The following is a 21,700-nucleotide window of genomic DNA, read 5'->3' on the forward strand; positions in this document are numbered from 1 at the left end:
CTATGGAGAGAGAGAGAGAGAGAGAGAGAGAGCGAGAGAGAGAGAGAGAGAGCGAGAGAGAGAGAGAGAGAGAGAGAGAGAAAGAGAGAGCGAGAGAGAGAGAGAGAGATAGAGAGAGAGAGAGAGAGAGAGAGAGAAAGAGAGAGAGGATGGATTGCTATGTATGCGCAAGCGCTGCTCAGTAGACATTTACCTAGCCAGCACAAACAGTAAAGGAAAAGTGCACACACACACACACACACACACACACACACACACACACACACATACATACACAAATGTGTACTAAGATGTGCACATGAACACTCTCACACACACTGTTCTGTTATCTGGAAACTCTGTAACTACATTTTGCAATATAAAAAGCTTGTGTCTGTAATGTTTTTGAATTCAATAAATAGTTTTCAGTCTCTGTTCACAGCTGTAATATCTGTAATATCTCTAATATCAATTCAAAGCACACCAGAGGTGTTTTTGTTACAGATCAGGCACCTCTGTACTGTCGCACTTCAACACACAGTGTGACACGACCTTGGTTTTGGTTTAGTTTGTTTCCTGTTTTATTTTGAATTTCTGTTTCTTTGTCTGTCGGCCAGACCGGGACACAATTTCTTGCGTTGTACAAGTTTTGCAACATCTGTTTCAAATCAACGCCTCGTACAACGTCTCCATCCAGACTGTTGTTCTTCGCTCTTCTAAAGTTTGAAATCAAAGGGTTTTTGGCCCAACGCTGCAAAGTCCTCTTTTGGATACTTCTCCACACTGCCTCCTAATGTACATCAGCTGTTCTTTGTTGATAGCAAAGTGTAGTGTGAAGCTGCTCACAGCAGCGAGTAAAATTCTCAGCAATTAGGCCGTCCTCCAGAGACGGCGCCGCTTAGTGCTTACCTGTCCACGGTAGTCTAATGGTGTCCATTAACACCGGTGCATTGCCAGCTAGCCGTCCAGCCTGGCACTGACATGGCTCAGACAGAGACACACGTATTATTAAACTAAGCTGGCAAAGCAGAGAGGACACGATTGGACGAAGACTATGAACATATCTGCACGTTGGCGTCTCTTTGCCGTTTTGGACGCGATCGTCAATCAGCAAAATCTTAAGTCATCATCTGCTACGTTTTCACATAAATCGATGTCCGTCTTCTGCAGTCTCAGATTGATATAACTCAACGGGTTTCAGTAAATGTGCTGTTTGCTTGTGGTGAAGTCTTTAGCGTGACATGTCATCTGCAGTGCATGATTTAATTAACTTTATGTCTCCGAGTTGTGTGGAGTAGAAGAAGAAGTGGGTAGGTATGAGCAGTTAATGTCACATGGTCTGACGAATAGGAAACCGATTGAAATTCAAATTTCCTCAACAAAAAAAAAAACGACAAGGTCGCCCGGTGAGCGCAGACCTCTGCCAATGCAAAAAAAAATAAAAAATGCTCTACCTCGCCATGTTAGCGGATTTGAAAAATGAAGTTTTGTGTATTTGGGATTCAGATTCGCTCCTTCGACCCACGCTTCACCCGTCTACCAAGTTTAGTGGTTTTTCTGTAATCCTGCTGACAAACAGACGGACCTCCTAGGCTGAGGTAATAGGAGGAGTAACATGTTTGTGTCAATTATCATAATTTGATAACATTAATCAGAAACCTTACTCAAATTGGTATTAATCAAACGGCATATTGCTCAGGCCTTAGATATGACTAGTAAACTGTCAACTATTGCATGAGCTTGTCTCACTCTCTTCTCTTTCACAGTCTGTCTCTTTCCCTGAGTCCTCCCTTTTGCTTAGGGAATCTGATTTTACCAATCCCCGGCTGTCAGTCATTCACACAGAATATGGATTTTTTTTTTTACAGATAACATTTCTACAGTGCTGCCTTTTAAAGGTAAGGGAAAGCACATTTCTCTCTCCTTTTTAAAAAGCTTACTTACAGCCCAGGTTACAGGAAGCGCCCAGAACCATTATGTTTTTAGAATACATTCTCCGGGACACTAGGAGTTCCCGCTCCATTAACATGACCTCAGCAGCTCATTGCTTTTACCTCTCCTTGCATATGTCAATGGATCTTTGGTTGGTGGGGAAATGAGACAGAGGGCAAAAAAAGTAGTAAAATAAGGATTTAACATTTACGATACATAGATATACTTTTTTATTCAATAATAATATCACCGAATCTCACCAACCCATTTCCAGCAGGCAGCTGCTTTCAGCAACAGAGCTGTAATAAACTAAACACCAAACAGCAGACGCACACAATTATCAAGTAGCTGGTGAACATAGAGGAGTATATGAGTATATGAGAGCTAAAGACACAGATATTTTCATTCATGCTTTTGTGCAAACCAGAAACAGAGAGAGAGTGAATACTGGACTTACACTCAGTGGGCGTCCAGAATGCCAATGTCGCTTCATATTTACTATACTGTACGTGTAAACAGGCAACTGTTTGCTAACAAGTTTGCCACGCATATTAATTAATAAAGGGACGATATGTCATTCTTTACAGCTCGTTACGCTGCCCCAGTGGTCAAATGTTCAATAATTCTGCTTTAAGGCATTCCTTCAATATTTTTTTTATGGATTCAAAAATTATAATGAATTTCAACAATTTCCTCATTTTACTGTTAGACACGTGGGACTCCATGAAAGAGTTACATGAGTCCCTGTATCCCCCTTTCTTTCATTAGAGTTATGGCAGAATCTACAGCAGAAGTTCATATAGCAGCAGGTTGTATTGCATTCTGGGTAAGTTCTTTGGAGGAATATTTGTTTAAATCAGTTAGCAGATGCTGTGTTTGGAGCACCTCACAAATCACGGGATAAGGAAGAATTGTCCGCCGTTGTTTTTTTTTTTATACATTCGCCTGCTGCACAACCACACTGCTGCTGTGAGCATCAATCTCTATTTTTTGACAACTCGGGGGGGGGGGGTCTCGTATCCTGGACGGTTTTCTTAACTCTTGGATGTCGCGATGCACCCGTGTTAAACTACGTCGCTGCAGCGTGTCACATACCAGGTCTCTGGGAGATGGGTGGAGGTGGAGGAGCATTTAGTTGTGTGTGTGTGTGTGTGTGTGTGTGTGTGTGTGTGTGTGTGTGTGTGTGTGTGTGTGTGCGTGTGACAGACACATACATGCACGCACAACGAAAAGCTCAGTGAGCAGATGCTCGGACGACGTCCGTCAAACACGCTCCACCACAGGCGTGCTGTGCTCCTAGCTCGGGAACAGAGGGAATCAGAAGTGTCCCTTCTTCCTTTACGCTCGCCTGAGTACATTCACAGATACAAATGTCACTTCATTTGAAAATATCACTGTCAATTTGCAAACGATAATACAAAAAAAAGAAAAAAAAGAATTGAAAGCGATTTACATTCAGTTGTTAGAACTATCTATCCCAAAGCAGTGATGTTAACGCAGATTTATCAAGGAAATATTCCCACTGATAGACATTTGTGTTGGCATAATGAGCCCCCCCCCCCCCCAAGGACCACTCACAGAGCTCTAAGTGGACGGTCTTGACTGACTGACACTTGAAACTCAGTCGCTATCCAAGTGGAAGAATACACTACGATCTGTCAGACGTCACTGTCACTATAAAGCATGTGGGATTCACAGCTTGACATTTAGGATCCAAGTCAACGGCTACTCAAGGACAAGTTTAAAGATGAGATTTGTGTCCGCGGGTTTCTGATGACTCATAGCTCGTGTAGAGAAATGATTGGCTTGGACTCGAGCCTCTCGAGTCTAGTGTTGTACTTTTTTCTTTTTTTTTCCGGCCAGCTATCGCTCTGGCCCCCGAATACCACTCGGTTCCCTCTACCATACTTCCTGATGCAGTGCAGCCACACATCATTAGGACGTAACCTGTATTTTCACACGCGCTGTGCATTTGGCACATTTGACAAGGTGACTGGATGGGCTCCATGTAATATGTATGGATTTTTGAAAATACAACATTTGTGTCTACTGTCTATTCCCTAATGTTGTCACAACTGTGGATATGCATATTTAAGTGGAATTATATTGGCGTCGCACTAAAGGTGAATCCAGGAAGCCACGTCTGCTCCTTTTCACTGTAAATCATTTGTCTTCGTGAGAGACGCGTACCTCCTGAATTATTAAATATTCTGTCCTTGAGAACAAGACAAAGTATTGTCAAGGATGGCAATAGTTCCAGTGCTTTGCTTTTTACCACTACCTGCAAGGTTAGATTCAACTGACAATAATATCATGCTGTACCAATATTAATGCCACTGTATATTAATATCTATACCAAAGCTCTGATTTACATAGCTCAAAACCATACCAGAATATTGATTGATAATTATCATAATGAAACACATATTCTCAGGGAATCAGAAGAGTTGAGGACAGATCCGGATCGGATTGTATCTCTTGAACAGGCAGGAGAACAGCCTGTTGTTGTTGTTGTTGTTGATGAGATTGGGGTAAAGCTGTGAAGGGGGTAGCAGGGGAGGCAATGGACTGTTGACAGCAATCTGACTGTAATCCATCAGTCCCCAAATTGTATCGCAAGTGGAAAAAAATGTTGCTCCGACTGTATACGCCGCCACGCTCATAAATATTCACGCGTGAAAGTCATTTCTGCTAATATAAAAAAAAAAAATACGTCTAAATGATCTGATATTTCAATTTCCGTGTGAAAATAGCAGTTTTTTTCTGTGTTTTGACAGATTGCTAATGGTTGCGTTTTTCCTCTTTTTCCTCCCTTTTCAGTTGTGCTGCTGGATACAACGTCTGTGCTCGGAGAGCTGGGATGGAAGACGTATCCTATAAACGGGGTAAGGAGCTTACCTTCCAGTGCGCCTTATTGTAAATGCATGACCATATCTGCATCAACGCCATCAATTATATTGATTTCAACGGGTCAGAATGGGTAGCAGGGATCTGTTTCGTATTCACATCCTGGGTTTTTCAGACCCCTTTGTCCACACGGGAAATACTGTAACTGAAAGATAATGAGCCAAGGTCTCTAAGGAAGCTTCCCTTATGCTGTTCAGTCTTTCCCTGTCAAATGTTTGGGTCCCTTTAGGCCCTCAGAAATATTTGAATGACCCTTTAAATGTTAGCCAAAGGAAAGCATATAGAGTCCATCAGTCCAGCCGATGCTCACGAAGGTAAATGCGTGTTGCAAAAAACGTAGTGTTGAAGTTTCCCTTTCACCTCTGTTTGTTTCTCAGTTACTTGTGAAGAAATAGCTGCATGGCCTGTACCTTATTCTGTATTTTGGTCAGTCAATTTCCCAAAAGAGTATTCACATTTTGTTCTGGCAGTAAATGCCTCGAGCTCTTTAAAAGTATCTTGTCCGACTGAAAATCGAAACTTTTGAAACTGCAGCAAGTGCCAAACTGAAGGTGTCATTACAATGAAATATAGATGTGCAGACACCAAACTGTAGCATCCTCAGATCAAAACCTTCATGTTGCATCAAAACCTCTCAGAATACCTGAGGGATTGAAATTGTCCTCTTGTTATATAGTGAACAACAAATGCAGAATTGGCCTACTTCCACCTCCGTTTTTTTCGCCTCCATTGCTCCGGTTTTGTCTCCATACCAATAAACTACAGCACAGTCCAATCCAAGATGGAGACTGATTACACGACGGTGGCTATCTAACTCCCCCCCCCCCCCCCCCCCCCCCCCCCCCCCCCCCCCCCACAATATACGTGTAGCAAATCTGTGGTTCATTGCCAGGAAAATGCCTGCAGCTTTAATCTTCTTTTATGTAGTGTCTTTCAAAATGTCAAGTGCTTTACTCAATGAGGTTACTGCTTGTGGGTGCAATTACGATCCGTGTGCTATCTTATCAGTTTTTGATCTCTCATGACATAATAAAGATTTATAAATAAGTCTCTTGAGGAGGAAAATCATGTTTATCATGTTTTTTTTTTTACAGCAGTTGATTGTACAATGTTTACAGTGTGAGCACAGCGTGTAGTGCTAGTGTGCCACCCGAAGCATGATGGGTTCTGTAGTGCCAAAACCTTTAGCGTATGCATCCAAAATAACAAAAATGTAAAAAAGTGAATATTTGTCCCCAGAACTCTGACGTTTTCCTCCGTTATCTTTAAGATCCAGTGACAAAATCTTCAAGTAGGGGTTCATCTTGAGCTCACTGTTCCATCTATCTCACGGGAATGCGATAGTCAAAAATGGTATCAAGAGAAAGGGCAATAACTGTAAAAGAGAAAAATAGAAACGAGACAAATGACCTCAAGCAGACAGAATAGTCAGACAGCAACGGTTCTAGCAGCTCCTGCTCTAGTTTAGCTCGTGTTTAAATGTGCAGTAAGCACAATTCATGTGTTTCTTTCTTGTTTGAGCTATGCGGTGTTTCCTCCATCCTCCCCTCTCCTTACAACTCCACATAAAGTCTCCGTGGGTCTTGACTTTACATGATCCTCTGCTGGAAGAACCCTAAGGTCCCCCCTCAGCCCTTCTCTGTCTCTCTATCTCTCCCTGCAAGGCCCTTGGTGGCCCATATCAGGGTTATGGAGGTGATTACATCATGTAGGTCGTGCTGACAGCCGCCCACAGCATTAAGGGAAGAGGAGAGAGGGAGGCTGCTGCCTCCGTGATTAAGCTGTCAGCCCTCTCCCATCCTCACTCATCCGCTATCCTCCGATTTGCCATTAATATTTAAGGCATCGAGGTGAGAGGGCCTGAGGGAAGGTGTGAAGATCTGGGGAGGTAAAATAGTTTAAATCCCCTTCACTACCAGGGAGCCAGCAAGAGGAAGTCAATCCCCACCATATTAGACACAGCCTGGTATCAGTCCGATACAGCAGCGCACCATGTAGCTGCCTATCAGACTCGCACACTGGTTCGAGTTCCGGATATAAACCGCTGTCAGTCAGTCCCGCCCAATGCACATCTTAAAATAATTTCACCCGCTCCAACATGATTACCCGATGATGAGTTTGCCGGGAATGTAGCTGGTCGTATGATATGAATTTTGAAGGTGAAGTGGAAATTGGGGTGCATATTTATGGATGAGTTATTATCAAAAGCCAGTAAACAACCCTTGTAAAGAGAGGAAGGTGAGTGGGTTTTGTAGAAGAGGAAGGTTAACCATAAGTAGCCCACACAGTGGTGGCCTGCCAGCTTTAAAACACAGCACACTGTGGCATTCTTTACATTTGTGTGTTCCCCCTCTCTCCTCTCTCTCTCTCTCTCTCTCTCTCTCTCTCTCTCTCTCTCTCTCTCTCTCTCTCTCTCATCCATTCTGCATAATCCCAACATTTCTGAAGTGCCCTTGAGCGAGACACAGAAGCCCCAGAACTGCTTACTCACTGTCACATATTGTGGGTAAGCGCCTCAGCTCAAATGACCAACATGTAAAATCTATTGTTAAGAGGATGGAAAGTCTTCAATGCCAAAAACAAAATAAATGGCCGTCACATTGTACACCGGGGGCAGGGGTGGAAGTGACACAAGCCACAACTTTAACTTCTGTCACTGTGGAAAGTCCTTTCTTTGTGTACTGTCAGGCTACTTCTATGTAGTTTTTAATAATGGTAATTGTCCCCCTATAATAAAGTGTTAGCTGTAACTTCATTTACTTTAGTATATCTTCATTATAGCACTTTGCTACATTTAAAGTTGCATCCGTTACGGAGTAAAAATATATATTTGTTTACATTTTGACAAATTATTACCTGTAATAGTATGCTTAATTAGCTATTAGCATACCCTGATTGCACTCCACCCATAGTTGTACAGACAACTATCACTGGATTGATTTGGACCAGAACAAAACATTAAAAGGAACGCCTCTTTTCTTTACTTCTAAGTGTCTTTACTTACCTTTTATTCTAGATGGGCATCATTACAGATTTTAGTTTTGTATGAAACATGGTTTGTTTTGAAGCACAATCTAATATTTCTTGGGAGCAGCACTTCTTTACAACCCTTCCTAGCTAAGAACATTTAATGTTCACAAATGCCACATCTTTGAGAGACGCTGTAGATAAGGTAAAAGTTAAAAGGTACGATGTAGTTTGTTAGTAATGCCGGACTATGAATTCCTTGCGTGTAATTATCTCAGTTGCCTGGGAATGGTTTTCATTAAAGGGACAAATGAAGGGAAAAGACTGAGACGCTTCAATCAATTAAATAATTGCGCTTGGTCTCCCTCATTGCGAGTGTATTTCCCTGCAGTTCCACACCCCGGGCGTCTCCGCCTCACTGGAACGCTTAAAAACAGGTGTTTGCACACTGTAAACATGAGCATACGTCTTGGTCATGCCCAGCCTTCAGTGGAAGGTGCCCTTTGATTATTTCACCTGCTCTGCTCGGAGAGTAAATAGACCCTTTTCAAATCGGGCCCACAAGGGGACACCATGCACGGCGGACTGTTGTGTTTGTTAATGACTTTACTCACTGTGGGAATATCCTCAGAGTCAGAAAACACACTCACCCTCAAAGCTTTTACTCTTTAGATTTATGCATATTGAACAGTAATTGATCTATTCTGTACCCTGTCTTTCAAGGACTTTGACTCTGCAAAAGTTTTCCTCCAGTAAAAGTTACTAATTGTGCATCCTTGAGAATGCCAACGGCAAGTTGATTCTTCAGTTGGGGAAAGATGTAGGGAGGTTTGTTTTCACGAGGCAAAGATGTGTGTCTCTATTCTCAGTCTTTCCCTCCATGTTCTGAAATGCTGAATAGTGATGAAGAACAGAGCGTCAGAGGGGTGAATAGAGAGCGAGAGAGAGAGAGAGAGAGAGAGAGAGAGAGAGAGAGAGAGAGAGACAGGGGAGAGACAGGGGAGAGGAGAAGGAAAAGAGGGTTGATTTGGCGTCTGCATGCAGCCACAATAAGCTCCACTCAGAATGGGCAGACACACTGCTGAAATATGCATGAGTCATTTCCCAGTGGTGGGTGGGGATGGGGTGGTGGGGAGCAGGGAGAGGAACAGTTTATTTATTAAATTACATGAAACGGCTTTTAGGGATTAAAAATGCCTAATGTTGCCTTCTTTGTTTTCACTCATTGACATCATAATGGCGACTGAGCATCGGCAGGTTGGACCACAAAGAGCGATGGTTGTCCATCATAAAGGGAGATAATCCTATTTTTTATCTATTGTCAGAGAACCCAAAGCAGCCAATAAGTCAAATCTAGCGGGGGCATATAAACACAGCGTTATGTAAGCGGGGAGCACAATGGTTTACTGCTCAGTCAAATATTAGGCTGTGCAACCTCAATAGCTCACAAGTGCTCAGCTCAGAGCAAGTCATCTGTCTCTGTGTGTGTGTGTGTGTGTGTGTGTGTGTGTGTGTGTGTGTGTGTGTGTGTGTGTGTGTGTGTGTGTGTGTGTGTGTGTGTGTGTGTGAAGAGGTGAGGGGGTGCAGATTACATTTCAAGGAGTTTTCTTAAATAGCACACTGCTACTTTCTCACCTGTAACGTAGATATGATGCAGCAATTTGAAGAAAAAACAATGTACATGTGTCTTCTTTTTTGTCAGCCACTGCTGAATCCAGGCCTCTCTGCTAAACGTACTTGGACTGAAGCTATACTGCGTCTCACCCTCATGACAATATGGTCGCCATAAAGCCCCAACATTCAGGACAAGGCAGCAACGTTTGAATTGCAACTGTGTCGAGTGAGATGACACAGTGAGAATGGAGTGAATCTGCGTGGCGATGTATTCTTAAAACGTATTAGAATCCTACTGGGAATGGTTAGTATTTTGTGTTACAACGGCTGATTGTGCATATCATATATGTCATAAATAATTTTCTTCTATGGCATCGAGTTCGACTGTTGTACAAAAACGACACGACTTAATTCACATTGTTTAAGTCGCTGCAGCAATAGAAACAAATGGATTTGTGAGCGACGGGCTCGGGGAAGCAAAGTGTAGTATTCACACAGTTTTGGATTCCAGATCATTTATGATTTTGCCACTGTTGCTGCTGCCATCGGCCTCCTGCTGTGTTATTGAGTGATGATGCACCACGATAAATACCCAGCTCTCTTTATCATCCTCCCAATACAACATGAGGAGACGCTCAGGCAGCCACTAGTTGACGTAAAGTCCTCTGAACAAATAGGTCTGTCAGTTTTGGGGGAAATTTTTTCAGAGGATTGCCGCCAGATTCAGGCTTTGAGTTTGGGGGGGGGGGGGGGCTGTACTGGGCGGGGAGGGACAGGGCTGAAAAGAGGGAGGGAAGAGAAGGAGATCCAGAGGAAGATAGGAGGCCATATCGGGGACTGATTGGATATACCAAACATCAAAAACACATCCAACCGCTTTCACACCCGAGAAAGCATTTGCACGCCTTCTCAAGCCTCTTTACTTCACCCCCCCAATACTAATCCGTAATCTTTTCATTGCAATATTTAACCGCAGTAATTGATTGCAACTACACGACCCGAGGCTTATCTCAAAGTACTTCTTGCATCCCTAATACTATTAGCCTTGAGAGTGAGCCCTGGACAACACGAGAGGAGGAGGAGGAGAGAAGAAAATCTGTATTTCGGTGTCCTTCATAGCTCAGATAAACTTCTCTAAGGCGCGCTGCTGAGTGATGGCCGGCAGCGCTGCGAAGTGGAGGGGAAAAAAAAAAAACGGGAATAATCCAGAATCACTCCACTTCTCCCCACGGAGGCTCTAATATAAAAAAGGTATGATGATTTAGCACACCAGTGTTCGTCTCAGGGACCTCTGCCATAACCGGGCTTAAGCAGTGCCGGGGGATTCCTTAATTGGCTTGTTTCTTGTCAGGGACACACCGAGGCCAATATCTAATGCGCTCCCACTCGGCTTCTCGCTGACAGCGGAACATATTCTGACAGCTTTTTTTTTTTTTTTGGGCTTACCCCTCAGCATGTGAGGAATACAGTGTGGCTGAGTTTGAGAAAAGACGGTTGGGAAGCGAAGGGGGATCGAGGCGCCGGATGGATGCAAATGGGAAGAAGAGGAGACAATAAGGGAGGGAAGAGTGAGGAGGTTATTAGCGCCTTGCTGAATGCAGGAGCTGAAGACGAGAATATGGGAAGTAGAGGGAAAAAAAAAATAGAATGTGTTGTTGCTGTAAGGCAGGCAGAGTTTAGACAGACAGGCTTGTGTTTCTTTTGAAGAGTGAAAAAGCTCTGGAAATCTTGAACATTATGTTTCAAATACTAACAGGTCAAAAGTTCAGTCTAAATAGAGACACTTCTAGATACTATTCAGTACTATTTGAGAAATACTGTGTGAACTATCTGTCTTTATACAGTACTAACCTACTCTGCCTCTGATTGGCTTACCCTGATATTCTAACCTGAACCAATCTCACCCCTCAAATTTCTGTTATAGTCGCTAAAATACCCTGAAAATATCCTTTCCTTGTTATTTTTTTTTATTAAAGAGAATTACCCAAAACATAAAAGGGATCACTTTGACTGAAATGACAAATGGAGCCACTGGCAGATTATAGCAGCTGTATTTAATTGGCATAATAGCCTTAAGTAACCCAAAGGCCAAAATGAGCCTTTGGGTTACTTACTCTTACAGCAGTTTGTTGTAGGAGAAGCGCTCTGTAACATGTGCTGTTCATGCACATTGGTATTTGGAATTGACAAGTGTAGCTTTCTCTCTCTCTTAAGTTGCTTTGGTATGTCTAGTCTTTCTTCTCATTCTCCCTGTGTCTTCTGATTCCCTCCACCTTTCTCTAGCTTGACCAACCTTATCCCCTCCCCTCCTCCCCTCGTCCTACCTCTGCTGCATATTGACGTCAATGCACTGGAAGGGAAAAAAAAAACGTGTGTGTGTGTGTGTGTGTGTGTGTGTGTGTGTGTGTGTGTGTGTGTTTGGTTTAAGATGAGCTGACAAATGCTGGAAGGAAACTCTAAACACAGCCAAAAGGAGACGGGCAAACGAGAAAGAAAGACAGCGGGACAGGGGAAGGTTAAAGCCAGGAGTCCATTCATGTCTGTATAGGATAGTTAGAGAAGCAGTGACACAGTTCTACCTGTACTCCATCAGTCTATCAAGCATTATCAGAAGTTCTATATTCAGACAGTCATAGTTGGTCATATACATTCACAAGATCAAAATGGCTCTCCATGCTGATATTTTTGTATCTATAGCAAATGTATATAGTGCTGTAAAAGTACTCTCTTAAAGGTGTTCTGTTGTTCCGTGATTAACTGTTGCTTTTGATATTGCTTTATGGAAACATGTAAGAATTGGAACTCCTGACAAAACTTCTGATTTTGTTTTTATGATCCTTCAGTGTTATTTTCCTGTTATTATCATGGCGGACTGATATACAAAATAATCACATTATTCGGTAAACTTGGCATTCTTAAACAGTTTGTTATTGTACAGGGAGAACTCTGTGATACGAGTACAATCTGCTGATACACACTCAACAGCATCATACAAAGTATGTATAAAGTATATTCTGTACATTGATGTTTCTCTGTTTCTTACTCTACACATTCAGGTGCACAGGGAGTTTATTCTCAACCTGTCACCTGTTTCTTTCCATCGCTATCCCTCTGTACACGCACACGCACACGCACACACACACACACACACACACACTATGGCTCACATGCACTCCAGAGAAGAACGAGGTTGCCCAGATAGAGAAAAACCCTGTTCAAGGTCACAGCGCTTTATCTCCACTAGGCTGTTTACTCCTGTCTGTTTCACTTGACTTGCATCAGAAAAAAGAATACATTACAGTGACACTGTGGCATTTCTACTGTATTCCATACCTGAACCTCAACTCCGCAAGTCACCAGCAATGAATTAACGGCAGTGCCGGCAGGCTGATCACAGCCCCTAAAAAAGGCCGTACATCTTGGTCACACCCAGGCAGGTGCTTGACTAACCTATAAGCAGGAAACACGGACGTGTTAGTGGAGGTATTTACGGCGTTGGTTGTAATTTACTTCAGAGACTTAAAAAAAAAAACGGTGTCGCTGGCGAGAGATTCAACCAGGAATTATAGCACAATGTGTTTATTGTTTTGTCCTGTCGATGCTACATTGTGCCCATAATGCTAGTCGCACACACGATCACGTGACTGCAGATGAGCGGAGGCGTTCTGCTCTGTTATTTCGACCTTGTAATAAAGCCTTTTGAAAATCAGTCTTTTCGTTTCAAATTATTTTAATGCCTTTAAGCCCCGACAGGCGTAATCCCACTGAATGACACGCCGTCTTCATAACATCTCTGACATTTGAGATGTCTGAGTGGAGAAATAGTTTCAGTGTGGTGTTGGGCGATTTAACTATAATCATTAATATTCCAGGTTCTAGAAATCTTACATATCTTGGAAATTGTATTTGTTTAAGTTTTTGGTGGAAAGTATTGTGTAAGGCTTTATGGTTTTATGTAAACAGTAACATTCTGGAAAAAGCACTGAATGACGGAAGGCAAATGGAAATAGTTCATTATTTCTAAAGGTACCATTGGCAAAATGCATTGCAAGCTCTGTTTTTTATATTAATCTTTAAAACCCGGTTGACAATATCTTCAGCCGTGGTGAGTTGTGAACCACAAATAGGTCTAAGAAACATGTCCCCTACTCAGTGTCTCTGAAGCAGCTCTAGACAAGAACATTTGTGATTTCATTTCCAGGTGAAATTGTACACAAATCTGATTTCAGCTTTCTGAAATACTTCCAGATTTAAACTGTGCATTAGAAAAATGATCTTCCTCCGGGATGAGAGCCCAACTCTTTCTATCAACGGTTGAACATCGTTCTTTGTCTCCCAGATTATGTGGGGTTGATTGAAACAGGATCTTTTTTCTTTGGAGCTGTCTATAGTCTTGTAATAGCTTTGTGCTAGCGGAGCAATCACAGCGCTCCATCAAGATCTGACACATCCATTTGTCACACTCTCTGTGGTCTGATAGAAAACCAAGGGAAGATGGGCACACACACACACACACACACACACACACACACACAGTGTGATGTAACTCTCAGTCTACAGTACATATGGTGTATTGTATTCTCTTGTCAAAATAGAGCAGAATGCATCATCATCTGTTGTATTGTTTGGGCATAGACATGTCTGTGAGCTCGGAAAGAGCCATTGACGAAAATCCAACCTGACACTTTCAAATGGAAAACAAAAAGGTTCCAAACAGAGATTAATCAACACAAAGTTGACATTTGATATACCTTGTCTGATCAATGGAGTCAAGGAAGTGACAAGCTAGAATGGAAAATGCATTATTAGTAGTAGAACTACAAGAAAGTACTTTTGATTAGGTCATTTGTCGACGTTAGGCACATATCACTTTATATAAATGCTTCCTATGTTATCAATCAACAATTGTATATGTCCTTTCATATTTTTAAGCCATATAAGAGGCAAAAAAACCCACCAAAGCCATCCAAATATATAACAAAAATGCATGAAATAAAGGAGAGTGTAAGGTTTACTGTAAGAGGAATGAGACACCACTTTATGAAATCACAAAACTTTGATTGAGACATTACTTTGGACCGTAAAATAATAATCATACTCATCGTAAAATTAAATGACATGCTCGCTCCCTGTTAAAAGGAAAATGGTTCTTTTGAACCAAGTCAACGTGTTTAAACCTCACCATCACGCCACCATAAGACAAAAACACACAGCTCTCGTTATCTTGGAATGAAAACTCTATTTGACAGCTTGTAATGTTGTTTTTTTATGCTCCTAGTTTTGTTTTTTGGGGGGCCATTTTATACTTTTACTAGATAGTAGTCTGTAGAGAGATGACGGGGTTAGGGAATCATCAACGGCCCCCTTCTGGACCTGAATCAGGAACACTGCGATTTATAGACGTCGCCTTAACTCCTTGGCCATCAGGGCAGCCCTTGGTCCCTGGTCTAACCCCACAGCGCTATGCATTGTGGGTCTTGCAGAATTGTGGATTACAGAAAGGGTGCATAACTCTTGCTGATGTCACAGTGGGACAGTCCTGAGTCCTTGAAAACTTAGCAGGAACCACTTCTGTGAGTCTGTAAGGGTTAGTGGAACTGGTTTAAGAATATCTTAATGTCAGGTTTTAGTTCCCACCTGATTTAATTTTACTTCACTGCTGTCAGGTTTTACAGAAACATAAAAATAAGGTTGCACCGATCCAACTGTTTCAGTCCCGATACTAATAGCCATACCTGGGCCTTGGGTATCGGCTGATACCAGTATTTAATTAATAAGCTGTATGCCTCAATATGTGAAACTAATCACAATTGCTAACCTAATGTAGACCGGTTTACACATATGACACTATATGTTCAAGCCACAGAACATTAGTTCTGACAAATCAGAAACAAAAGTTTTACGATGCTTTGTATGCACTGAGCTGTATCCAGTAAAAAGCCCTTTTCCAAATCAAGGGAAGCTCTTGATTCCTCTATATTTACAGCCTCTAATCAGACTCATAGACAATGTTCACTCTCAGAGATAATAACCTCATAATCTGTGTGACGTCTCCCTGCTCCTGCACTCCTTTATCAATCACCATACATCCCGTCGGCCCCCTCATTCTGGACACATTGTTGCATCTCAGCAGGAGTTCATGCAATAAAGATGGCCGCTTTCTGATTGCCAGGCCGCTGCCGCTACCAGAGTCGTGTGCAGCGCCTCTACGTCGCTCCTCCGCATTCCAGATGTGGTAACTTCCTTTCACCGGTTGCAAAAAAAAAAAAGTCAAGATGGCGACGGCCAAATGGCCAAACTCACGGCAGTCCACTAACCGATGGGCGAAGTCACAATGACCACGTCCACTTCTTACAGACACACTGTGTGTGTGGATTACACCCTTTGCCGTCGTCGACGCTGCTGCATCAGGGGGCTGTTGCAGCTCCTGAAGGTCACGTATTCTGTCATGCCGAAAATTGAAATGGCTCCCTTTTCATATTTAAAAAGTCAAATGGTTTCCAATGGGTTCAAATAATGTGCATCCATATTCATAGTTTTGTTTTTACCTTGGTCCCATGAACAGAGGGAGACAGTGAGAAATGTGCCATGTTTAATGGTCTCTCAGATCCAGCTGATATTTGAGCTTATTTATCTTGGTAGCTGTGTAGAGTTAATATATTTATATGTAAAACTGCTTATGGGGGAAACAGAAAACCTTACATTTCAGCTCATTCAATCTGAATATAGATCACCTCGCCTCTCAAATCCCCTCAATCCAAATTCCAAACAGCGGAGGGTATGGATGGATAGGAGTTTTGCTGCATGTTGTAACAAAATGCTGGGGTAGAAGATTGATCACAGCACCGCAGGACAAAAACTGCCTCCTCTCTGCCTCCTCTCTTCTCTCTTTCACCCTTGGTTTCAATTTACTCAACCCTCAATGATGACGAAGTCCCCGCATCCAATATCATTCGTCTCCAAGGCTTCCAAAACACACTTGTGAACAACATATCTGGGGAGAAAGTGAAGCAAAGACAGATCAATGACTTCCCAGTGTTTGGAAGGGGGAAAAAAATGGTATTGTAGCATCTGTATTCATATTTCAAAGCAACCTTTCTCTGCATGTGATTGTATCTCATTTATATTCTTCTTCCCAATCTCCTTCGATGATATAGACTTGCGATAAACAAGAGACGTGGTCACTTGGCTAAGATTCCTCCCCTGAATCTCCATAGTTTATCATATAAAGAAGAATTTGAGAGAGAAATATCTTGTTTTTCCAAGTCCAACTGCAGTCGAGATCTTGACTCCTACATGGTGAGGTGTGTGGGGGCCCTTTGGGGTCAGATGATGGTTCCCGTTAGAGGGATTAGGTTTCATCTGAGATTAATGTTTTGTCTGGCACGCTCTCTAAAATGCACTTAACATTTTATACAAATTCTGAGGATGCTGAAAGCCGCGCCGCACCGCATGCTTTCTCTGCCTTCCTCTGTGCTGCTCCCTCTGTCCTAATTGATCGAGCCGGGCCAGACAATCCCGTTTTGTCTGCACTCATTTCCAGTCAAGCTTGTTTAAGCGTTGCAGACTGGAGTCAGATGGCTTGGCTAAGGGAAGATGTCTCCTGCTGTCAGCCAGACAGACAGGCAGGCAGACAGACAGACAGACAGGCAGGCAGGCAGGCATATAGTTTGAGAGGCAGCAACACACTAACTTAAAACCCAGAAGGCAAACATAAAACAATGTTGTTAATCCTGGAAGTAGCAAAGCATCCTATTGGGTTAACCTTTACATGTGCATTAATGGGGATGCCGATATACAGTAACTGCTGCTTTGTAATTCGGAATTCCAGTATTTCATTTAAAATCTCTTACCAAAAATGTATTGTGTATGTTCTTAATACTTTACAAATGAACTCAGTTGCCAGTTTATTAGGCACAGCTAGCTGAAACCAATGCAGTCTAAGACAAAAGCCCTGCAATAAATCCGGCCTTAATGAACGTCCCGTTTTTATTGAGACTGTTTTATAGAGGCGTCGATTCAACTGTATGATCATTCTGGAAGCTGCAGCCCGTGGTGCTGTTGAACTGTATTGTATTATAGTGACGGGGGATTCTGTTATTCTGTCCGGCGACATTTATGGGGGTAAGCAACCAAACTCTCTAGTTTCTTCTGAAGATGATTATCATTATTTTCCACAGCAGGGAAAGGTCACTTGTCAGGAAAATGTATTAGATTAATCTTTTGAAAGTCTTTATCTTTCAAAAAGGCGAGACAATTAATGGATGGCATTATTATTATCAAAACAGCGGAGGACTTGTCAGAGCAATCCAGTTTATACTTTGGACCTTTCTTTGGAAATTGTATGGCTTTGAAAGGTAAGTATTCTTCATTTTGTGTTTTTACTTTTGCATTTAATTCAATGTCATGTGTCGCAGGCTGCTCACAGCAAAAAAAAAAAAAAAAACTGTGCTTAAACTACATCCCACCACCCTAAGCCTGCAGTAATCCTAATTTTCACCTTAACCTTCAATCTTTATCCTAAAGCATCCCTTGGAAACTGCCCTCCAATTTCTTTTCCTTATCTTTTCTATTGTTACGAGAGAAGCTTTGGCCCTCAAGCATACAGTAGTCCTGCAACGCACACACACACACACACACACACACACACACACACACACACACACACACACACACACACACACACACACACACACACACATTCATCCTCACACATTGTAACAAACAGCTCTGCATGCACCACATTCTCTTTACCCCTTGTCCGCTTTGTCTTACTGTCTTGCCACTCCGGTACTCTTCATCTTCCCGTTCCCCCTCCTCTTGATATCTTCCTCCCATTTTATTCCTTTTTACTACCTCTCTTTCTCAACCCCCCCCCCCCCCCCCCCCCCCCCCTCTCTCTCTCTCTCTCTCTGTCTCTTTGACAGCCTCTTCTTAACAGAGAGCAGCAGACTGTGAAAACAGGCAAGAGGCAATGTGTTGCAGTTGTGTTTGTGTGTATTTCATCCTGTATGTCTGCAGAGGGAGGGCAGTTTAATTAACTAAATGAAACGTTAGAATACAAGTGATATTTATAATGTTACTCCAGATGACGCAGTTATTTCACTTATTCTGTTTAATCATAGCTTGTCTCCTCATAATACTGCAGCCCTGAGCCGTGCTTTGAGGTATTAATTCAGGAGTTGTTTTTTTTAGTAGGAAATCGAATGGCTGCTGTAACAACACTTAGTTTCTCCTGTCAGACTAAAAAGGCAGATTTGAATTTAAGTGAATTGGGGCAGAGAGAGAGAGAGAGAGAGAGAGAGAGAGAGAGAGAGAGAGAGAGAGAGAGAGAGAGAGAGAGAGAATGAGATAGTGCTGACCTTCTACGGTTTAAAATGCCAGAGTTGTCTTTATCATTGACTCCGGTGTTCGGCTAAAGCTGATACAGTTAGACCCCTGCTTTTGAATCATGAGTGCAGATCAGACAAAGATTAGCTTTCAATAGTGAATAGGTTAAAGGGTAGACAGAAGGAAGAGTCTCAGAGACTCCTCTCATTATTTAAAGACTCACAGCACATTTGCGGTAGCTCCGAAGAGCCCTGTTTTGAGAGCTACATTTTTGTTTAGAGCTTAGAGCTGGGCAGACTCTATTTGTGTGTGTGTGTGTGTGTGTGTGTGTGTGTGTGTGTGTGTGTGTGTGTGTCTGTCTGTGCAGCATGCTTTCCTCTACCTGGGTGACCTGGTCTTATCTAAGCTGTCTCTGGTTGCACCCTGCTACCTCACCCACTGGCAAAGTCTGTGTGTGTGTGTGTGTGTGTGTGTGTGTGTGTGTGTGTGTGTGTGTGTGTGTGTGTACCGCTGTGTGCAGCCGTCACTGTGATCTCACATCAGTCAGAGGCCGCTGAGCCAAACATTGACATTCCAGACTGCCTGCCCGCCTGCCTCTTTGGCAAAAATAGATATGTAAAACGACAAGCTCTTTTCCCCTCGCTTTTTTTTTTTTTTCCCACGCACAGTTTGCCTGAGCTGGTGGGGGGGGGAATAAAAAAAGAAAGGTCTTTGGTCTGTGTCAGCTCAGATGAGACAGAGTCAACGTGTGTGGAGGGGAGTGACACATCACCGTTTAGGCAAATGAGATAGAGGAGAAGAGGTTGAAAGGAGACAAGGTTCGTGCCCTTATCCAGTGTTAAACCTGCAGGTAGATGGGGTTTTACTGGCATCTGGGTTTTGAAGCTAGTGGTAAATTATAGTGTTGCCAACAGTGAAGCTGCTGTATGTTCACTGTGACTTGAGATCTGGCAGTTTGCATGTGCAAACATCAAGGGATTCAGTGCTTTTGTTAGCCTGAAGGGTTGAATTTGCTCCAAGACAATTGTTAGTTCCAAAACAGCGTCGTAATTGAAACTGGGGACATTACGTGAGTTTCTCTCATTGCAGAATAGCGCTCTTACCCGACTCTTAGTCGAGTATCATTCTGTTTGCCACAGTTTAAAAAAAAAAAACTAATTCCTAGCACTTTAGCTGGAAACACACTTTCTTTCGCTACGAAGGAACAACCATAGATTTAATATGTATTTCATGCTGATAAGACACTTTAACAAGGAATGCCATTTTTGCAAGTATTCGGTCTTTAAACAAAGTATCAGACAAATTTTCATTTCAACCCGATGACGGCGCCAGATTGATTAAATTAAGGGATCAAGTTATTAAAGGTCATCCTGAAGGAGGCATGACTGTGTGCACCATATATGCGATAGCATTCAGAACTATAACGTCAACATGCTGTTGGTGCTGCGGGTCAAAGTCAGTGCATCGCCAACGTTTTTTTACATAATTGTGAAAAGCCAATATCAGCGTCTTTAGTCGGGGCATTAAAGTAGCCGCTACTGAATTGATCCGATCATGAATGGTTCAATTAACATTGCAATTAGGAGGTCAGAGGTGACTATGGCGGCCCCAGAGGGGGAGGGGCTCAGTATTGTGCTCATAGATAATTGATAAGGGCTGATGTGTTGTGATGCGGTGTCTTTTCGTAAAGGACAGCCTCTTTGACTTGAAGAAATGTGGCTAGTTTGCATGCATTTAATGCCTTATTTGATTTAATATCTGTGAGAGGAGCGATCTCCAGAGGCCATCATTGCGATATGCATTACACTAAAGGCATAAATGTGTTACTACACCAGCTAGAGCTCAATTAAATCCAGTACAACAAAGACAGAACCAGACACGTTTAATGGCAAAGCATGCTGCTTTTATCCATGAAAGGTGACACTATTATTTTATTATCAGAAATGTTGAAAGAAGGGGGGGCTCTGATCGCTGCACTGGGCTAGTGAATAGTTGCCACATACTGTAGCAGGCTCAGTCTCAATGGTACTTCTTCTTGTCCCCATTGCCTCCAGGCTTGAGCTTAAGTTCAGGGTCAGTTCGAATACATTTAGAAATGTGAAACTGTTACATCGTCTCTATTCTGTACCCCCAATGCCTCAGTGTAATATCTTCTTATCTCACAGAAGCGTACGCAAGCATGCTCCGCAAAGATGTCACAGAGGGCAAAAGCGGTGGAATAACCCAGCTTCATGCTTTCAGAAGGGAGCCGTTTGCTTCGTTGTTGGGTTTTTTTGTGCTTCGGTCTGTCGCCCGTCAGGTCGGAGCATTGTGAAAGTCTGCTCCAAGCGCCGCTTTGTCCAAACGACGACGGTGAAAGTGGAGTTCAAATCGGGGTTTCAAAAACATATAGAAAGCCAGGGTCAGCCCTGGCATTGTCAATACGCGGGCTTATGTTTGACGTCTGAATCGATGAGCAGCCAGGCAGTGCTCACCTCTGGTAATGATAGAGGTGTATGGGTAAATTATCACGGCGTCAATGTCTGACCAAAGAAATCATTCCCGGGCAGTGGGAGGAATTTACTCAACAGTCTGTTAAACCTGCAATCAAATGCCACGAGGGAACACTTTGATTTTATTAGTCTTGCTCGCTGGTTTGTCATTAATTTTCCGAGGTGTTTACACCATGGCCAGAAATACAGCTCTGGAGGAACCACTTAATCTGTGTCATTTTGGGGTGTTTCATTGCTCTAAAACAAAATACGCCACACACACACACACAAAGATAGTAGATATCAGCTCCAAGCAAACATCAGTCCAACATGAGCAGTCTTTAAAATGTCAGCGCAGGTCGAACTCTATCTTCGGTGCCCTCGGCTCTCTTAGGAGGACGGCTGAGGCCATCGCCAACAGGGTGTCACTTTGTGAGAGCGCCACGGGGATGACAGATGGACGCCGGTGCTCTGGCTCCACCCTGCTGGCCACCCATCCG

The 21,700-nt window shown here is 42.8% G+C and overlaps 1 protein-coding gene across 1 annotated transcript in view; it reads left to right on the forward strand.

Moving 5' to 3' along the window:
• LOC137892440 (ephrin type-A receptor 6-like) overlaps positions 1-21,700 on the forward strand; it is a 137,688-nt gene that overhangs the window by 4,974 nt on the left and 111,014 nt on the right. The window contains exon 2 of the mRNA XM_068737559.1: positions 4,732-4,796. Within this exon, the coding sequence (XP_068593660.1) occupies positions 4,732-4,796 (65 nt within the window). The remainder of the gene's footprint in view (positions 1-4,731; positions 4,797-21,700) is intronic.

Source organism: Cebidichthys violaceus, unplaced genomic scaffold (assembly GCF_023349555.1).
Source record: "Cebidichthys violaceus isolate CVI_PGR_0920_01 unplaced genomic scaffold, fCebVio1.0.p SCAF_11, whole genome shotgun sequence".
In the NCBI taxonomy this organism is placed as follows: domain Eukaryota; kingdom Metazoa; phylum Chordata; class Actinopteri; order Perciformes; family Stichaeidae; genus Cebidichthys; species Cebidichthys violaceus.